Source organism: Dicentrarchus labrax, unplaced genomic scaffold (assembly GCF_905237075.1).
Source record: "Dicentrarchus labrax unplaced genomic scaffold, dlabrax2021, whole genome shotgun sequence".
NCBI classification, from domain to species: Eukaryota; Metazoa; Chordata; class Actinopteri; family Moronidae; genus Dicentrarchus; species Dicentrarchus labrax.
This window is the reverse complement of record NW_026136718.1, coordinates 20,832,753-20,853,908: the sequence shown is the minus strand read 5'-3', so window position 1 is coordinate 20,853,908 and position 21,156 is coordinate 20,832,753. Positions and strand designations below refer to the sequence as shown.

Below are 21,156 nucleotides of genomic sequence, written 5' to 3'. Positions count from 1 at the left end.
GTGAGCTATTGTTTATCACCACGACCCACTTATGAGCCTCATTCCTTGGCAGCTGCAGGTTCTCCCCGTGATACCACCGTACATATCCTTCCTGTGTGTGTGTTTGTGTGTTATACTGTACAGTTACATTTTAATAATAGAAAATAAAAATGGCTTCTTTTTTTTCACGTTTGCCCTAAATACATATGAAGTCTGCATGCATGCATCAAAGTCCTTCTGAGGTCTTTGTGGTTCTGTTCAAATCACCCATCTACTTGTGCTGGAGCTACAAATTGCTGTTATACCCACACAGTACCCACTCAGGTACTGTTATCATCTCAGTTGTGGTCCTGGGCTACATTTACCTCCCACCATCATATGAAAGGTGTTACTGTTTGGTGATTCAGTGAGCAGTCAAGTGTTTCCTCACTCTGATGCTTGCTCTACATTCTACATCAAGGGATCCTTTTGCCACCAAGGACTGTTCATGAACGTGTGTGTGTGTGTGTGTGTGTGTGTGTATGTTTGTGTGAATTTGATGGAGGGGGGGTTCCACCCTGGATGACTGAACGGCTTGGATCGCAGCAGCCTGAGCCAATCAGCCGGCGAGCACCATGCCTCCTGATTCTTAATTGGCTGGCGTTCCCGGTGAGCGCAGCTGACACACACAGCCAGCTGGTTTTATGAGAGAATGAGCCGGGGCCACAGTAGGAAAGAGACAGAGAGGAGAGGCAGAGAGATATAGAGAGGAGAGATTCAGAGTGTGTGTGTGTAGCAGCCAGTAATTACCTTCCAGCGTCTGAACCAATCAAGAGCCATAGAGAGAGAGATAACAGAGGGAGGAAGCCCATTTAGATTCTCAGTCTATTCCCAGGCAAAGAGGTAGACAGTGTGTTTATTGAATCAGAGTCAGAGAGAAGGAACGGAAGTGTTTTCTTTGGAGCGGCACAGCTCATCCTTTCTCATATTTGCCGAGTCGTGCTGGGGGAAAACAGATGGACAAGATGAACCACAGCTCAGCTGAGGCAGAGGCTGAAAACATAGAACCACTGCGTTACCTCAGGTAGGCACCTGCTCATTTTCTGTTGCATCTCATGGGCTCACTTCTGTTATATTCTGTTGCTCTTCTGCTTCTTCTTCTGTTCTGTTTCTGTGCCGCTCTTCCATTCTGTGTTTAACAATCACACCAATTTCCCAGGACTGCTTTTAAATCAATGCACAGTACGATAGGGAGATAGAAAGTCGCAGAAATAGAGAGGAGAGGAGAGGAACATTCAGATCTTCTTGTAAGACCCAAGAGAAGTCTTCACGTGAGACTTTGAGTGTACATTCATCCCACAGCCTATTTTAAATCAGAGCAAGCTTTGAAAAGGAAAACAGAGGGGAGGGAATAATGAGAGATATCAATTATTTAAGTTGATGTGCTCGCCAAATGCCACATGAATACCCGTACGGGTGATGATGATGGTAATGATGATGATACAGACAGAAAGACCTCGGCGCGCCCCAGGAAACACCCACACTGTTTTGCCGGTCTTGATTTTTTTTCATTTCTCTTGTCCCACTCCACTGAAGCCTCAAATTGAATTACAAATATGAGTTGTTATTGAATTTAGGGGCCCATGTTTAATTTGGTATTATCACGCCATATATTCACGCAAAGCATCTCATGATTCAGTATCTTTGTGGAGGAGACGGGTATAAGTTTGTATTGTAGGTCAGCGAGGTGTATATGTGCCGCTGGCTGCCTCTAGCACCACTTCTTTTTTTAAGAGAGGTACTTATGATGTGCTTGGCATGCATATGCTCGTGTTTCCTGACATTTGACATGTATTTGACACTGTAAAATACAGGTACGCAGTTTTCCCAACCACGCACATGAACACTGCACATGCATACATGGATTACGCTGTTTGGATCCACTTCTGGGATACACAATGTGTAAACGGCCTGCAGCCATCATGTTCAAACTTGTGACACAAAAATGCAGCTCTTATAAGGCCATGAAGATAATACCCCCAAAGGAAAATCTAAAATTAAACAGAAAACTGCAACAACAACAAACGACAACAAACAAAAGAAAAAATAAATGAGAGAGTTTGTTTGTTTCAGCATTGACAAGGTTTTTACCAGCTTTATATGGGTAGGTAGCTAATTAAAGGCTCCATAAATTAGAGGTTTTATCACAGAACTAGAATTTGTTGCGTTTGTTTTGTGCGGTAAAGCCATTATATCTATGACAGAGATTGATTTTATTTTATGGGTGTACATATGGTACCTAAAGACATCTTCATACAGTATACTGTATCTCCTCTGTGACTCATGTGACAATCACTGTCATTGATTTAACTGCTCCAAACTCCTGACATCTGTCTATTCATTGTGTCCATGTTATTGCCATGTCAGTCAATGCATGAACCTACACAGTAAATCTATTCTAGGAACTTTTTTTCCTTCTCGATAATGTATGTAATTACGCTTTTTACACCGGCGGCATTTACATTCCTCTCCGTGCGTGTCGACATCTGAGCAGCTGAGGCTGGCGGATTAACTATCACCCGAGAGGCTTTGCCCCAGTCCTCACACTCTCAGATCTCTGCAGCTTGATTGGGGCTGGCTGGCAGTCAATTAAGGCAGTCAATTAAAGCCCCCATATACTACTGAAGGGGGAAGTGATTATACAGCCACTATCATCACCAAGGTCCATGTATGTGCACGTGTATTTATATTAACATGTGGTTCATAATTCATTCTAGAATAATATATAGATATTTGTCTATCGCTGTTGCCAGTCGAGTTAATAGCTGACAAACAGCTGTTACAGCAACCTGTTTAAGCAAAAGCTTGGTGGGGATTTTGTGAACAAAGAGAATTCAGATGGAGATAATTACTGTCTAAAACTGTAAGAAGATTTATGTAAAAAACATGCATCCACAGGAGGTAATAGTAGCCCGGAGACACCCTCCTGATAAAGCTGCTCAATGATCTGATATAATTATATAGAAATTGTAAGAAATGTATTTGCCACAGGCAAGCAGAAACCTATTAAATGAATGCATGAAATTCTGAATATGTGACAGTCCTGCTGTTTTAGTGTGATAATGGTTGTGACTGCAGAAAGATCCTTTCAAGCTCGACTCATCCCCAGAATAACAGATTAGAAAAACTACACACATAATGTAATGTAGAATATGCTAAAATGTATCTACATCTGGAATGAAAATGAAATTAACCACAAGCTTGCAGACACTTTTTCAGCGAGTTGAAGTATCCCTACATTAAAGTGCAGGTACTGCCGAAGCTGATGAAAGGCTCAAGGCAGTGGATAACCTGCAAATGTTGGCAGTGGTTCTGAGCTGGTGATAACTTGGCCTTCGATCTGGCACAGTCCCTGGTTTCTACTTATTGCTTTTGAAAGTTGAGTTGTGTAAAATGCAGAGGGCAAAGTTTGGGCTTGTGTGTATGATTTATTTGGGCAAATAAAGTTATTCTGCCTCTGTTTCTTAAAGGTCAGTGCTCCTTCCTGTCGACACATCGCTAGTTGTTCTGTTAAACAGAGAACAGAAAAAACACAGATTTTCAGAGCCACTCTAGATTTAAAAACTGTCCTCAGTTGGTTCAGGAGTGACTCAACAAATAGTGTAACATCTGCCAGCTCAATATGCCACATTTAAAAAAAAAAAGAGGATTTAAATTTGATTATTTCCCTGATGCTCTGCTGAGTGTAATTAGACAGTTACTCCCACTGGGTCTTTCTTTGCCCCTCTCTCTGCACTGACAGTGATGAATGTTCTGGCTCTTTGGTCCACCTTTCCCCTTCTGCCCACCACACCTGAGGCCTGGGGTCAGTCGCACAGAGAAATGTTAGACTGTTCTGAGATATTTTTGTCTCGGCTATCTTTTATATTTGCTGGTGTTCCCACCCGTCAATCTGAGCGGATGCCAGTGTGTCAAGCTGTCTGACTTCACCTGCTTTGCCTTCATGTCTCTCCTACCTTGGCAACCATGCATATTGGGCTTATTGTCATTCCTTTGGCTTACCTCCCTCCTTTCAGCTCCCTGCCACCAATTCCTATGTTGGCAGCTCCATTTGCCTGTATGACAGCTTAGGCATTTATTTATAGGCCAAATGTAATGTTTGGGGCAGAAGGGTGGAGATGCAGAGAGGAGGGGAAAGATGATTTGCTAGCAGTGTAGTGTTTGGTCATAATTTTCCTCCTCCATTAAAGTCAGATTAGCTGTAAGAGTTCTCCATTTACCATGTTTGAAAGAGGATTGAGTAGGGGGAGAGATGAGGCGAAGCCGGATGAGGACTGATGGTTTGGTTTCAAGTGAATTACAGGATCTACAGTAAGAAGTCAGATATTTCTCATCTTTGCATCATAAGTGGCATAGTATGGCTGTAAAGTGTGAGCAGAACAGAATTAAAGAAGTAACCAGACAGCTTAAGTGCATTCACACAAAATGATTTAGTTATCATGAATACCTCGCTGGAGGTAGAGGTCAGACGTGCTTGCAGCTCTGTGAGACTGTACTACGGCACAGTGCTGCTTCAGTAAGTATAATGTTTACCATGTTCACCATCTCAGTTTAACGTGTTAGCCAAACATTTGCTAATTAGGCAATCAATGTTACTTCATCCTGAGAGGGACATGAATGCCTCAATCAACCTTCATGTCAGTCCATTCAATAGGTGTCCAGACATTTCACTCAAAACCAAAGATTTAACCCTCATTGTCACCCTGAAGGAAAAGTCTGGGAATCAGCTAAATCAGTAGGCTTAATGCTCTGGGAACCATGAATGTCTGTACACCATTTTGTGGCAATCCATTCAATAGTTGTTGACATATTTCAGTCCGGACCAACCAACCAACAAACTTATCAAAACAAAACTGAATTTACATAGGTTGCTTGACATAGGAGCTAAGGTATGGAATGGTGTACAGAAGCGTACAGGCTAATGGGAAATAAGAAAGAAAAATGTAGGGACTTGGTGTTTATAGTTTTTCATGCCGATAAACTCTCGGGTGAGGCTGAGCTCTCTTTCACTTGAGGTTTGACAGCTCTTATTTTCATTTGCCTGACCACCCCAAAGCAGAAAACCCCGCTGATTCAGGTTTGAATGAGTCTCTAGGCAGCAGCCTTTGTTAACGAAGAACACAAGAGAGCCATTTGAGGAAGGCTGAGCCAAGACTGTCCTCTTCATTATGTCCACATTGTGAATCATTTAAGGGATTTCAGTGGCTATTACGGGACACGAGAGAAAAATTCTCTTTAAGGGCCCCCAATTTGTTTTACATAACATTTACATCACAGATTCAGAAAGACAACTCTTAAAACGTATCTTGCTTCGGCACAAGTTGGTCTGAGGAGTGATGAGAGCAGTGTGAAAAGGTCAAACACTTACTGCAAATTGTAATGATGGGGTGAATTTGATTTGTTTATCTTACTCTCACAAGCCGTATACAATAAGTTGTCCTTCAAACGGCAGCAGTTGGAGGATGTCTGTGTGTGTGTGTGCACTCATATACATTAGGGTAAATAAGAGAGAGACAGCAATAGAGAGGGCCCATATGAGCTCCCTTCTTTGCAGAAGTAATCACGAGTCATTGTGCTTTAAATTGGTAAGACACAATAAGGTCAGAATGTGTCAATTATTTAAATGCCTTTATGCCACCTGTACATGATCTCCACGTTGTGAGGATGCTGTGTGTGTTTAAGTGTGTGTATGTGAGTTATTGTAAGGGGGAATGAGCATGCAGAGACACAGCAGGGCACTTGGTTGTGAAAGCTATCTGACTCCAGTCAGTTTCTTGCCTCCTTCGCTGCTCGCTTTACATTGGCCCAGGTAGCAATGATCGAGCCAGAGAAAGAAATTGTGTGCACGTGTAGGCTCTGGTGCAAATTACTTTTTTCTCCCTTTGCTAAAAAAGAGGCAGTTTGGTACGTCTTGTCCTTGAATAACTGACCTTAAAAAAAAAAATAAAAATCCATGTCCTCCTTATTCCTCATCTTCATGTTCCTTCTCCTACTGTTGGTCGCTCTCTACGCCCTTTATCTCTCCCTCTGAAACACTGGACTCTGTCATCAGGTGCCATACTCCTCTTTTAGGACACACACACACACACACACACACACACACACAGAAAATGGAGGTGGTTACTGTGACTGCTTGGGGAAATCGAGTCCCTTCAGGTGGCTTCTAACAGAAGAGGCCATGTATTATTCCTCCTTTACTATCTATGTTCAAGCACAAACAAAAAAGAATGACACACTTGAGACACAGAAAACCCACAATGTTTCCTGTTACAAATGTGTACGTGAAGGGTGCTTGTTAGAGTGGTTTTGTGTTTATGCAATAATTGGTCTAAGGTTCATTGAAAATATGTTCTGTGGTTTTGGGCTACAGTAGGAACAAACACCGCTGTGATTCTTCGTTTCATGTTTTTCACCCTAAGTTGAACAAGTAGCATACCACTGTCCACTATAGCAGTCTGTTTTGTTGGATGTCCACGCAAAAAAAGCTATAATCAAAATGACAAAATTAAACAATGCATGAATTTGAGTCTGGTGACACTCTTATAAGTAAAATTGTGACTGCAGTGTCTGGCTGGCCCATTCGACTCTGTGATTTAGTTCCTACATCCAGATCATTTTTCCTTTTCTAAGATATAAAAGTACTTCGAGTAATGACACAGGCTTTCATTTGACTCAGTGAAACAGAGCACCAGGCTATTATTAGCGACAGACCATTATTTCGTTTGACAGGCTCACGGTGTGCCTCAATTAGCTACCGTTAATTAAACTATTGTGCTGCTTAAATGTCATCGTTTAATATGTGGTGTTTTAGTCATTTTGATATTGCAGGTGAAACATATTGTTAGCTTTTCTCTGCTTATTCTACTGCGTTGTTTTTTATTTTTTGACTTGCCTGCTCACACCCATCACTTTTTTTCTGTGATTCATCGAGGACATATAGGCTACATCACTCAAACAAAGAATGCGTTTTTACAACAAATGCATGAAAATGAACATTTATAGACCTACTTTGTGGTTCCATTGTAACCGAGAGCAATTACACCCAGTTTACATTACATTGGAGGATTGTGATATTTCAGATGCATTCATCTCTGTCTTGGTTTTGTTTGTACGGATTAACTATTGTCAGCCTGCTTGATCATCTGGCTGGTGTGTTTTCTGCCATTCATGCTGTTTGCTCCCAAGATCTCAGCAATGAAAGTAGTGAAGGAAATGTCACAACTATAAAAAATAAGTTTATAGGCAGCCTTCTGCTCCTTCTATGTGTCAAACAAACAAGCCCCATTGTACAAAAAATAGTGCAAAACACAAAAATAAAAATCTCTAGTGATCAAGAGTTGCTTTGTTATTCCACATAGACTATTTAGAAATCTGATTAGCGGAGTCTTAAGCGAGAGATGTGTGAGGTTTTGCTTGTGTAGGATGAATATGTGCGTGCGTTTGTTTGTATGCCTCGACTTTAGTGTGTGTAGACAGGATGCATTGTCATCGTGGGGGAGCGTTTGTTGGATATTTTGTTTACCGAGCTACATTTAGAAAGCTGACAGGCATGAGAGAGCAACGGAGAGAGAGAGGGATTATGGCAGTGTGTATCTGTGTGTGTATGTGCAGATTGTTCTGGTTTTAAAAAAATAGGCTTTGTCGCACTTGTTCTTCTGCTTCCATTACAACAATAAGGGTCAGAATTTTGACAAGGGCACTTGAGCTGGCTCAAATGTTAGTTCTCCAAGCATTCAGACCTCATCACTAATACAGGTTCATACGCTTTTTGTGTGAAAGATTTTTCCCTTTACTTGTTGTTTTCAGCTAGTGGTACTGTTATTCTGTTAATTTATATGCATGAGGATATTCGTCCTTTTGTCCTGCTGGATCTTTGCAGCATATAAAGAAAAATATTTCAAACAACTGATTTATTGTGTAGCTCTGGAGAAAACAATCTTTGCTGTCATGCCTCTTAAAAAGTCATTAGTGTTGTATATATACAGCATGAGCTTCTATCTTGTTTTGCGTTATTGATTATTATAATTGCTCATTGGCTTTATTCTCAAATCTCTGGCTGAGCTGAGTACACATGTGCCCGAGCGTTTATTTTTCAGTGGCTTTAGCACGTAGGAATAATCCATCAAATCTTGTCAAGAGAGTGCTGACAGAATAGTCAATCAGAAAGACTTATGTAGCCTAAAGATTAATTTATTCTGACATCCCTGCAATGGTGTCAGTCAGGGAGCTTAAATCATCTGATATTTCCCTAGTGACCATTTCTTTCCTTGAGTCCTTGAAATAGGTCATGTGTAGACTTTATTTTAGGAGTAATAGAGAATGTAAGTTTCTATTTATCATGGGCTAGTATTTGCCACCAATTCATCACTATTGTGTCACCCATTCAAAGTATGACATATACATTATGAATATTTATGCAAACATAACTTTTAGTTAAGTAAAATGTAAAAAATATATCCCATTAATAGAATTTACTTTCCAATTTCTGTATTAAATATCATATAATGAAAATAAAACAGCTCATTGCTATTCTAGTAAAAAGTAGATTAGCGTGCTAGTGGACGTGCTGGATTTGGAAATTTCAGTTTCCACCACAGCCCCATTGGTCACGTGACCCTTGCCTCACAGGTAGCAAGTCTGTCAAGATCATCTATTGAACCACCCAGGCTATAGTGTTTCAGCCTGTTTACCTGTTTCTGCATCTTCTCCTACCAGTTTATGTCCTGTCAGTCTTATTTATTTATTCCATACTACTCAGTGAGTAGTAGTCCAGATCCTGTTTTAATGCACCTCACACACAAGCATTTGACTTGCATGACATCTCACTACCAGCTAGGATATTTCTGAATTTCTTATTGCTTCAGTATCTTTGGAGTGATATAAAACACAGAGGAGTCATGGTGGCAAAACTCAGTTCCTGGGACATCCCCCCAGTGTGTTTGAGGGGCGACACTGAGCTCCCCTCCCAGTGGGACATGCCCGGTGGTGCCAGGGTTCTCAAACTATGTCAACCCCTCCCAATGTAACCTCAGTAGCAGCTTGAGATTCTTTCACCACAGTATCTCCAATGAAGTCTGATTCTTTATACTTTAAATCCCAATAATGATTTTAATCCACTCTTCAACAGCAGACATATTACTGTATATCTTTTTACAACACTCTCCAGTTTTAATTTCTTACCCCTTCAGCGATTTTTCTTCGGAACCCCGTGGGCGACTTGCTGACAGGGGTCAGAGCTATTCTGAGGAATGTAAGTACAAAGAGAAGTGTTCTCATGGTGACAGAATGGGAGCGAAGCCCACTAGCAACTAGCCTTATGTCATCTCCAATGGAAAATCAATGTAAGGAGAAAAATGTAGATCGTCCAAAACAGAGAGAGGAGAGGAGAAGAGAGCAGGGGAGAGTGGAGGGGAAAGACAAAAGAGTGGGTGAGGGCCAGTGAACTGATAATAAGATCCGGAGGGGGTGGTGTTTTAGCACTCACTTTTCTGTCAGCTATTACCACTTGTCACTCACGCCGGTTTTGTGCCAGTTGCTATAGAAACCAACCGCTAGCTACACCCCAGCAAGAGATGTTGCCTTGATGACTGAGAAATGGACAGGTGATCTGTTTGTTAAAAATCTTTGCGAGGATGCAGCACTCAAGTGAAATCTGTTCATTATTGACAGATTTTCATCCCAAAGGTCCTGTATTTTTGTGTGAGAGTGTGATAAAATTGTAGGCTTATGCAATATTCTTTCTGTTCAGCAGTTCCAGTTATCTAAATTCTCAATTGTTGGTATATTTTCCTGTCTGTGAATGCATTTGTGTCCCTTCTGGATTTGTCAGGTATTGATTCTCTTTGTGTGTATGTGTTTATGAGAATTGGTGCCACTGCTTGGAGCCAGGAAGGTTTTTTCTCAATTTTCAGTAATTGGGTTCACTGTCTCGCTCTGCTGAGTCCTGATTGTGGTTTTGTTTTGTTTCCCATCGGAGGAACGCTGTCGCTGAATTCTGATTATGTAAATGACTTGTCTTTTATATAGCTGTCTGTCTTTGTTTACCATGCCATCCACGTTCACTGATGGATTGTATAAATTGAAATTAAAATTGGCATTTGAAAGTCAAGGTATCATTCAGAGTGAGAACAATAATGTACAAACTTAATTACCTTAATGTTTGTTGTGCTTGTTTTGATGATGTAAGGTACATAAAAACTGTACATCATAAAAAAGTACATCCTAAAACAGAAACATCTGGCTGCTTATCATTAAAAGCATCTCTGAAACACCCCAAAACACATTTTTTAAAGCACAGTCACTATAATTATATTGTTTGTAAGGAGACAAAATCAAGGAATTCTTTTATTTATCTGACAACATAAATATAATAATAATTTTGTGTCCTTCTTTGCCTATGGTGATGCTGAGAGAGGCATGCAGTAAAAAAGAAAGTAAGAGCCAGACGGATGAATCAACAGGCAATCAACTAAATGTTTATGCGGAGAGAGCCGAAATCAAACCCGAGAGAGAGGAAGAGCGCATGGAGAAAAAAATGAGAGAAGCAGAAAGACGGTCAGGAGCTGTGGGTTTGCCTTTTATTTTTTAAAATCTGGTAAATATGTATATATATATATTTCTGTGTTTGCATTACCTGATAATTGCTGCAATGATAACCCTGCAGACAGATGGAAAGGCACACGTTTCTACAGTTTTTGGATTTCGGTCAGCTCACTGTAATTGGTAAATATAAAGCCCAGAGGTCTGCCATATAGTCTTAAGAGACAAACAGAGTGGGTGGCACTAAAATTGTCAACACCAGAGATAATTTCTCAAGAGGCTTTTTATGTAACACAGCCAAAATACAATTATTCTTAGGCTTTACAAAAATGAATAAGGAGGAAGAGATAAGAGGGCTAAGAAAGTGACAGAACAGGAAAAACAGAAGGTACACGTTAGTTAATTTAAATTTAGTGTGAATTTTAAATTAATTTTCAAAACTTGCCAAAAGAAAATTAATGCTCATTTCCATCCACTACTGTTAATGTGCATCGAGATAAACAGTTGGTGGCAGTAATTCACCAATTGCCACTGCACCTTTGCTGAAGAAGATGACGTAATTAAAACACTAATACATTAAAATGAATGGACGCCATGTGGAAAATGTTTAAATATTTATTTAAGTGACGTTACATTCTCATCAGTCCACACATATATCTGGTGTTTTCATCTTCCGTAGATGTTTAAGTCACATGCTTTCTGTGGGCCATGATTAATTAAAGACTGTTTCTGTTGCACTTTTGCTTTTGTCAATACAGGAACTTTTCCACCTCAGCCAAGCTTCGTGGCACTTTCTGTATGTGGCTGTTATATCTTAACCTGGCATCCATTACGCTGGCGATTTGAAGAACATAAGGTTTGAAGTCTCGGCCTTTGCTCAGAGAACTTGGCTTACAACATGTGACTTTTGTTCTATTTTAAACCCTCGAACAGGCTCTGAAAGAGAGCAAAGCCAGTGATGCATCCCTACTGTGTCACCAACATGACACAAAGCTGTGACTTTGGGTAAATGCAGCACTCTAGCACACTAACAAATTAGCTGTGGCCCTCTGATGCTCATTACTCAGTATTGATCTGCACCTCTTCTATGACTAATGTAAATTTCATTACTTAATTTCATTACTGTCTGAGGTCAAGCACAGATGTTAAGTGACAATGTGCAAATACTGACTGGGTGAGCTAAATATGCAAGAGTAGTCTTGCATGCCACTGTTTATAACAAAGGGCATTCATCCTTTGCTGGAGCGGGGCTTAAATTAGTATACACACATCTCCAGGCACCACTTCACCGCTGGATGAAGGGGTAAACATAATGCACCGAGGTAAAATTGATAACACTGCCAGAAATGTTTCTGAAATTACCCTGACGTCCTACTTTTAGCCTCTGGGTGTGTCTCCTCTGTTATAGTACATACATACTGCACTAACATAATCATGAGCAAACACTAATGTATGGATTTCCACTCACTCCTACACTGATGTGCAAGCCTGTAGACATATTTTTTACCAGAATGAATTTGAGGTGTGTCTGAATCAGTAACTACTGTATTGCTGCATAGATGTCCTTTGTTTTACTCACTTAATGTTCTTCAACTCTTTGCTTTTGTTTTGAACATTTAAATGTTCAAGTTGAATCTCTTTGGCTTCTATTCCGTCTCTTCTTGCATTTGGTTTGTCCAGGGGGGTTGATACAAATGTGGCAGAAACTGTAACAATCCAGCTGGATTCATCCGCTGTTCCAAATGTAGAATGCTTTGATGTTGACTCACTGTTCTCTTTTATTTCATTTGGCATCTTTGTGTGAATAAACACCACAAACCCTAAATAAACCAGCTATGTTATCTATTGCTACACTTGGTCTTTATTGTCATTCAGCTGGTGGATAAAGGCAGAATTATCTTTGATGATGATTTATCCACAAACTGTCTTTTTTAGTCAGTCCAGATTTCCTTGTGGTCTGGTAGCTTTTATATGCAACTGCTACTGTCCTAACTTAAATTTCACATGGGATGGAGCAAATAGGTAGTTTTGAAGCAGGAACAGTTAAATGAAATTCCTCTGTTAATTTAATTTCCCTCCACAGCACACTCAAGGTCCAGGTAATCAGATTAGCCATGCGTTCAGGAGATTTAATAATGCTCAACCATTTAGTTATGCATGAGAATATTAAAAATGCTGTTCTTGAGATTACTGAAAGGGTCAGTAACTTCAGACATGAAGTGCATAATTGCTTTGACCGCCAGTGGCCGTAGGCAGGAGATGAAGGTTTTGTTGGTGGGGCTGTGCTATACCTAACCTATTCAAGTCCCATAATGCAACCGGAAATTAAGGTATAAAAATATTACTACATTATGATTTGAATTAACGGTTGTATTGACGAAATAATAACTTCATGGCCATTGTGTTCACTGTGGTGGATCTGTGGTAATTTATATCTCTGCAAATTTGTTTTATTATGTTGTAGTGACATGAATGAATAAAAACTAGTGGCCAAATGTCGTCTAAACACTGCCAGTTGGCTATACTGGTACAAGCTGGTGGAGTAAAACTGATCTGATGAAGGTGTTTCTGTAGGCATGCAGTGACAGCTTCTCTTCCACATCACACCTCTGCCACGTGCAGCTCACACATCTGCACCTCCTTCCCCCCCTGCTGCTGTTGCTCTTTCACCTCCTAATCATTTTAGAGGAAGGTGAGGAAGATCGACTGTAAACACGCATGCACACACACACACACACACACACACACACACACACACACACACACACACACACACACACAAACACATAAGCACCATGTGTATGTCCCAAGACTGACACAGACATGCACACAAAAAACCCAATATTTCTTGTACTATAAACCCTGCCAAGCTCCCCAGGCTGCATGTATGGGAAATGCCACATGTGCATACATTACAGCTAAGCTTGTCAGTTTAAAAGCCGTTGGCTGCCTGAGGTTACAGCTGCACACATGGACCTTTAACAGACTAACTTGTCTGTCAGTAATGGATGACGCCAAGGGCGGAAGTTTGAGCAGCAGTTCAAATACAATGTGAATTTCGGAAGTTGTGTAAGGAGATTGTGTGTCAATAACACCATGCCACAGGGGCTGGCTAATGGCTTGTGGAAATCGGTGCTTGACTGCAAGAAAAGTTTCATGTTTGCGTGATTGACTCACATCAGTCTCATTTTCTCAAGCTGGAGTTCAGTCTCTCCTGTTTGGTCTAGGTCTATCATAACGCCTGGCTACTCTGCTCTCATTAGAGGCGACTTACTGGAGAATTCCTCTCTCGCTCCTTATTCTCAACTCCTTTAACATCGTCGTTTTTTATTCAAAGTGTCTCTGAAGAATATTATCTTCATCATCTCTGGCATTGACATTGGTCTCTTTGCACCTCTCACACATTTCTCCACCGCCACCTGCCACCCAAGCATCGTAAACACACCCACACATGCGACCACGCACACGCACATATGAATGCATGCATACACACTCGCCAGCATAGCTGTGAAAGGTCGGCCGAATGCCAGTTTCAATGCGATGGCTTTCTGGTCCCTCTCATGGTTCCCCCTACTGTGGTGCTCATCAATTATACATGGCCTGCACATTGTGTGTGTGTGTGTGTGTGTGTGTGTGTGTGTGTGTGTGTGTGTGTGTGTTTACGTGTGCAGGTGCTAAACTGCAACCTCGCTTGGTGTGAGGGCTTCTGGCCAAACATGAGGGTGGGAGACACTGAGAGCTAGTTGCAGTGTAGGTTCGAGGCTGTACTATCTCATTAATATGCTCCCGGCTGTCCATGTGCTGCCTGTGTTCTGCATCTAATTGCCTTTCAGTTGACCCACCTGCCTTTTCCTTATGAAGGAGTCTCCATAGTTTGCCGAGTGAAAGAGAAATGACTCAGGAGAGACGGGATTGGATCACACATTCACATATGGCGAATACACACAAACACGCACGCACACTCACGCGATGGTTAGGTATGCAGAGAGTGAACAATCTATGTGACAGGAGTTCAAAGAAAGCCTTTTAGAGTTTTTCAGCACCAGCAGAAGCATCATTTTCTTTTTTGTGCTCCTCTGGCTTTGCCTGGAGATTTTCTCGTCCTGCGTTTTATTGACGCTACAAAAAGGAACCATGAAAATTTTGAGCACGCTCACTGAAAAAAATGAATTAATTTACCCTGCCAAGGTTTTATCTTCAGCAACACCCATGGTGTACCCTTGTGAGATGTTTTTGTGTGCTTGTGGAGAAGAGTCCAACTCCAGATGTTTCTTGTGCAGGTCAGAAGAAGGGCGTCCATTTCAGCACATGCACATTATGGGGGCCCTTATTTCGAGGTATTCTTTAGATGGTATTGTATGTTTTTGAACTGATTTGTAGAACGGCAGAAGAAAATATAATGTATTACTGTCAGAACTAAAAGAATTACATAATACAGACCTCTTGGTGGGCCCTCTGTGCACCCTTTATTTTGATAGCTGAACCTACTCCGGTGCCCTGCTGGGAGAAACTGGCAGGGGATAAGATGCAGAGCGGGAGGGATACATACCCTGCAGGTTTATAACAACTTAACCTCACTCCTAGCTCTCTATTCTTGGCTCAGTACAAAACAACATTGCATGTACAGTAGATGTAAACACCTTATTTGTAACCCGTATTGGCCAAATTTACCCTTTTATATAGGGAAGTTGACACCTTCTTCTGTAACTGGTATACTATGTGGCGCATTGATAGTCTCTTTCTTGTTGCTGATGCTGATGTTCTGGTTTAAATCGAGCTGAGTTCTGCTTCTTATATTGTTGATCACAGCATAATCCCTGAATGCCTCTCAAGTGATTTATTTCAGATCTTTCTGACAGACTTTTTAAATCTAAATCAGAATAAAAGAGGTTGCGCTCTTGCTGTCAGACCCTCAAAACTTTCCAAGGACCTTTTTGAAGAAATCTAATTTGCTTTCATAGAGAATTCTTTTGAACCTGCACTTAGAGAAAACTTTCTGCAGTAGCTGGTAATTGCCTTTGATGTGTCTTTGTCGGATCTTAAAACTGCAATAACTGATTTTCTTGCCGCTTGGATGCAGTGGAACAAAATATATAAACACAACACTGACATGATTTCACTTTTTAGGTTGACATGGTGAACTTTTTAGCAAAGTGCCTATTTATCAGCATGGAATTGTGTTTCTGGCCAATATTCACGCTGCTGTTAGCTCTGAACCAAAACAGTAAAGCTGTGGGCTATAAAATCCAAAAGGTTACCTGAAAGATGCTAAAACTCTTTATAGGTGAGGAAAACGGGGGATAAAAAGGATGGCTTTATCACTACAAGCAACTCCTTTCACATAATATACCTTTCACCTTTTACATAACAGTAGTCATGTGATCTGTCATTAATATAAAATAATTTAATTATTTGACTTTTTTGTCAAACTATTTTATGTTTACTTATTTTGGGCATTGTCTTTACTAGGAAGGTATGTTGACACTGGGGTTTGGTGATTACATACAGTCATATGGTGGATGTTAAATGCAGAATAACACATACCTGATAACATAATAACATAACCTGCATTACAATAAGGTTTCAGCATCCTCAGATTCAGGGAAATCCAAACTGAATTACCAGAAAAACACCCTCTCTAATAGCTCCCTCTCGTGCACTGGTAAGAATTAAACAGAAAAAAAGTAAAACTCTCATATGCAATACTAATAAATTGAGCCTCCATTAAAAAGGATGATAAAATCCATAAAATGTTCTTCCACAGAGAACCCGTGGTTCAGCAGGATATAAGCAGGATACTGAATTGACTTGTAGCATACTGTTTCTGACAAACACACATACCTACAGTAATCTTCATATGTGTTCTGTATCTGATAGGAATGTAAATGCATACATGTATATGTAATTTGCATGTGCATTCTGTGTCCCTCTCTTATTTGTTTATATCCTGTCCTCCACCACATTTGTCCTCCTGCTATTTTCCCCCCATTCTGTTACACTGTGTCCTGTAACTAACCAACCGTGACATCTGGAGCCTAATGGGTGTGAAAGCTATAGACGGAGGTCTCATGAGATTATATACCGACCTGAAATACAGCAAACATCATGTTATTCACTTCTAGCTGGTTTCAGTGGTCCTATCAATTCCCAGTCAACATTAGCCACATAATGATAGATCATTGACTCTGATTTAACACTGTCTCATGCTGCCACAGTAAAGCATTGTGGTCTTACAGCCTGGGAGAAAAGTATTTATTTAGCCACATGCAGCAGGAAAGGCTGCAGGAAGATTGTCCTCTTCATGGCAGGGTTTTATTAGTCTGACTTGTTCCTTTGTATTTCAGTATTGCCAGTGGCAGTGGGTCTAATTATGCCATGTCACTTTCTTCTCCTCCGTTCCCCTTGTCTGCTGCCTCTCCACCTTCCCAATCTATCCTTCTCTTGTTTTCATTATGTTGCCACAATCGTTTAGCTCTCTCTCTCGTAGCTGCTTTTCTCATTTTTCACTTTTGTTACAGTCCCACGAAACAATAAAGAGGATTTTTCCCCCCAACGATATTAGTTTGTACTGCATCCACTATGTGTTTCAAAAATTCAAGACCCATTGTTCCATCATTATTGTGAATGCTTTGAGCACCCAATTATAGTTATGAAAATGCCCTTTTTCTGCTAACATTGAAGACTGTCCTCAAGTTGATTGTTTGCTACAAAAGCTGGTACTCATGATGATTGCTGCATGTTGAGGTCTGATTCCTCCACATCATGATGCCACTCAGCTAACAAAAAACTCCAGCTGGAAGACTAACCATGGCTCTATGTGTTTACTGTATTAGTATTGAAACATCTGTTAGCATTTGTTAACATTTATTTTACTGGGTGCCTTGTTCATGCCTTGTAAAACACGTGTCGTTTGGTTTGGTTCAGGTCAGCTGACAGGCAAACGGAGAAGAGTTCATGCAGAGGGGTTAAAAAGAAAGCGATGTCTAATGTGCACTGAGATAGCACGTGAAACTTTTGACTGTCAGGTGGAAAAGAGGCGACTAGAGTCATAGTGGTGGGGTCAACAGTGGAGCTAGCAGTGTCGAATGTGCGCAAGACCACATTGTTGATGAATGACTCTTAAACACATCAATTACATAAATTGAGGAAAAGTCCACATAATTGCGCAATTAAATTACTTTTTAACTCCTTGAGCAACTTGGTGGATATTAAAATTGACTAATTGACTTATTTTGGGTCAGCTATTGTCTGCAAGTATTATTTTGTTGGCTATAAAAGGGCTTACGGAACAGTTTTTTTTCAAGCATGCTCTTTATGGGTAGTCACATGACTCTGGGAACTTGTTGCTATGGCACCGGGGCTGTCCATAAGGTGCACACTAGGGAGGAAAATGAGGTCACCTTTTCTTGTATAAATTAAATCATCATCTGCTGGCTGCAAAGAAACATTATTTTTATACCAGGTAGAAAAAGAAGCTCTCATCACGAGTGGTCACTGGAGACAGATTTCGACATTTGTTGATGTTGTGTGTGAATGCAGACAGTCTTGGGTATTATATGGATATAAACAGGATCAGAGCGGCCGACAGCCTGGCCAAATCTCTCTCCAAAGACAAGCTGTTCCTCCTACAGCACAGCAACTGATACATTGTTGTTATTAAACTTGAGGTCACTTAGTAACACAGATAGGTCATCGGTCTGTCATGTCCTGGCCAGGGGCTTTATAAATTGCGTTAGCCATTCTGCTCTGCCTCCAATACCTGGAGGACAAGACCCTGATTCAGTAGAAAGGAATCAGATGTGACAACACACGCCTCGTTATTTGTGATTCTGATGGCCCCTGGCCTCAAACTGGGGATGCTGGGTTTAAAGCACACACAGAGGTTAAAAATGGATATATTCAGATTACTAGGTGAAAGGATTCAAGACCACTGGGGGGAGTGGGGACATGGGATGATGTAACCTGTGGGCATGTGGGTGTGCCCTTGTTTCTGTCTTGTTCATGTAATGTGCTTCAATGCATCTGTGTGTGGGTGGGTGCTCCTCCATGTAGATGATAGTCCTTCGTCTTTTCCGATCACATGGCATCTAAAAATGAGTGATAAGTAGACCTGACTCATAGATGGACATTTTTAGCTCATGACAACACACACTCACAGGAAATATGACCTAAAAATGAGCTTGTCAACACCTGTGGCTTTAGGTAAATATGATCCATGTTCATCTTTTATATGATGACAGGTCTGTGGCTCCTGGGGGATATGAGTTATGAGAGCAAAATGCAGGAGCCACTGATTGGGATTATCTAAAGAATGTCTGTCTCATCATACCGGATATGAGGAACATGAGCGGACGGCTAAACTGATTAAGCTTGATTTGAAAGAATGATGCTACTGGAGACAGTTGTATGGATGTGACTGTTTGTGTGTGCGTGTCTCTCTCTCTCTCTCTCTCTCTCTCTCTCTCTCTCTCTCTCTCTCTCTCTCTCTCTCTCTCTCTCTCTCTCTCACACACACACACACACACACACACACCCACTAGATACAGCCAGTCCTAAATTATTGCCCAAGGAGACTTGAAACAAAGTGAATCATGCCATCCTGATTTGATAAGAATTGAACAGCATGAAGGGGCTCACGCTGGGCAGTTAGAATGGGACCATATGGAGGCACAAGGCCAGCTCCTATCTGCCAGCTGAGGCTGTTTATGAGACGCTCCCACTGCTGCGGCACCTGATCTTCCTGCCCATCATCCAATTAGGCAGAGGAAAACGTAATACATATCTTTATGCTTCCAGCAATCCGCAAATGCGAGTTTGAATGCAGTCAGACACCGTAAACATCTCGTAATGAGTCACGCTTGCTCGTGTTTTTGGCTACTATGATGTGATTACACTAATTATTCTAGGATTTCTTGTAACTTCAGCTAGAAAATGTTGATGCTGCACATGTAGGCAGTTGCTTAAAAAAAACAAAACTCATCATCAACTACCTGAGCACATGCTATATACTCAGGTAGTCTGGGCAAACACTTACATACCCACCTACACACTCAGACATAATCTCATATACTGTAGGGCATTGGTTTTTCATTTGAGATAGGATTATGTAACGACCTGATTCTTGTTTTCATTTGTTTCGAGTTATAGCATTGTTTTTCTTTTGAAGACAAAAATAGTGCTCGCTTATGTCACTGCATGCATTTCTTGTCAGAAAATCCTCCTCTGATGTGTCACCCTCTGGGTATTCCCACTGATGCCTCTTTAGTAATTTTCAATTTAATTCTCATTTTTAGAAGCAAAGATAGATATCTGTTCCCTAAACCTTAAGCAATGCACATCTAAACCATCCTGCATTTCTGTGCTGCCCTCCAGCCTCCAACATTTCCCCTTTACATCGTGTCTTAGCTGGAAGCTGCAGGTCTTCCTGGAGGGACTCTACAGGAGGTATGACTGATGATGAAAGGTGTCCTGAGATGACACATGTTAAATTAGATACACACACACACACACACACACACACACACACACACGGGAAAGCCCACTGATAATCTCGCGTTAATGGCAGGGGAGCCATCCTTCAGCAACACAGCATTAGTCATAATGCTTTGTAGGACATGACGGTCAAAATTATGACCAAAACATTTTAGTTGGAACAAAGCTGAGTGTCCGTAACCTGAATATCTTCTATGTAATGATGAAAGTGAGGCTTAAAATGAGTGATTATAGTAATGGTATATATAGTGGTATAAAGCTACATTTACCCTCTGTAGTTTTCTCTCAAGGCATTCCTCAGGTTAAAAACCTGTGTGTTGAAAAACAAAAAACAACACGAAAAACACAACAGATTAAATCAACCAGGGTGAGTCATCTCCCATGTGCTCTCGCAGGCTCTGTTTTCCCTCTCTCTCTTCGGTGTCACTTGTTGTCACCCCCCCATCTGCCATCACTCTGGTTCAGTGAAGTGCAAACCTTCATCAGAGCAGCTGTGATAGGGAGAAACAGAGGGTGGCGGAATAGGAGGGCAGAGCAAGAAAATGAAAAAGGGTAAACCGGGGTGAACGATAAGGCGAGATCAGTAAAGTTGGTGATCAAAGGACCCAATGATGAAGATGAACCTGCACTTTCGTATTACAGAATGTGATTGTAGGTCAAATAGCCTGGTCAAGGTATTTCTGCAGAAGCTTCTTTGGATATTTATCATGGTTATATGACAGATACTGTTTTTTGTTTATATTTATTAAAATGGAACGAGCATATTCTACACATAGTTCTAGGAAAAAAACACAGGAAAACAAATAAAAAAAGACACCCTTCATCTTGCTGCTTTGCTCATACACCAACAGTTTGCTGTCTTACACTTTACATAATAGGCTTTAACTTAATCAGCATCTGTTGCCTCGCCCATAAGATCATTCATTTTATGTATTATATGTATTGTATAAGCAGGTTTGTCATATGTACACATGCAGTTTTATTTGTGACATATTTGATACCTGCAGCGGTGGTTTTCCAGTGAGAGGTTAGTTGGAAATTAGTGTTTTCAGTACGGGGGATGTCTATTTCCTTCGAATTCAAATGTAGAACGCATCCCTTACTGTG

General features: G+C 40.9%; 1 protein-coding gene across 1 annotated transcript in view; it reads left to right on the top strand.

Moving 5' to 3' along the window:
* The first annotated feature begins 658 nt into the window (after nucleotides 1–658).
* Nucleotides 659–21,156, top strand: part of yjefn3 (YjeF N-terminal domain containing 3) — a 39,281-nt gene continuing 18,783 nt past the window's right edge. Inside the window, exon 1 of the mRNA XM_051376562.1 lies at nucleotides 659–1,042. Within this exon, the coding sequence (XP_051232522.1) occupies nucleotides 975–1,042 (68 nt within the window). The 5' untranslated portion in view covers nucleotides 659–974. The remainder of the gene's footprint in view (nucleotides 1,043–21,156) is intronic.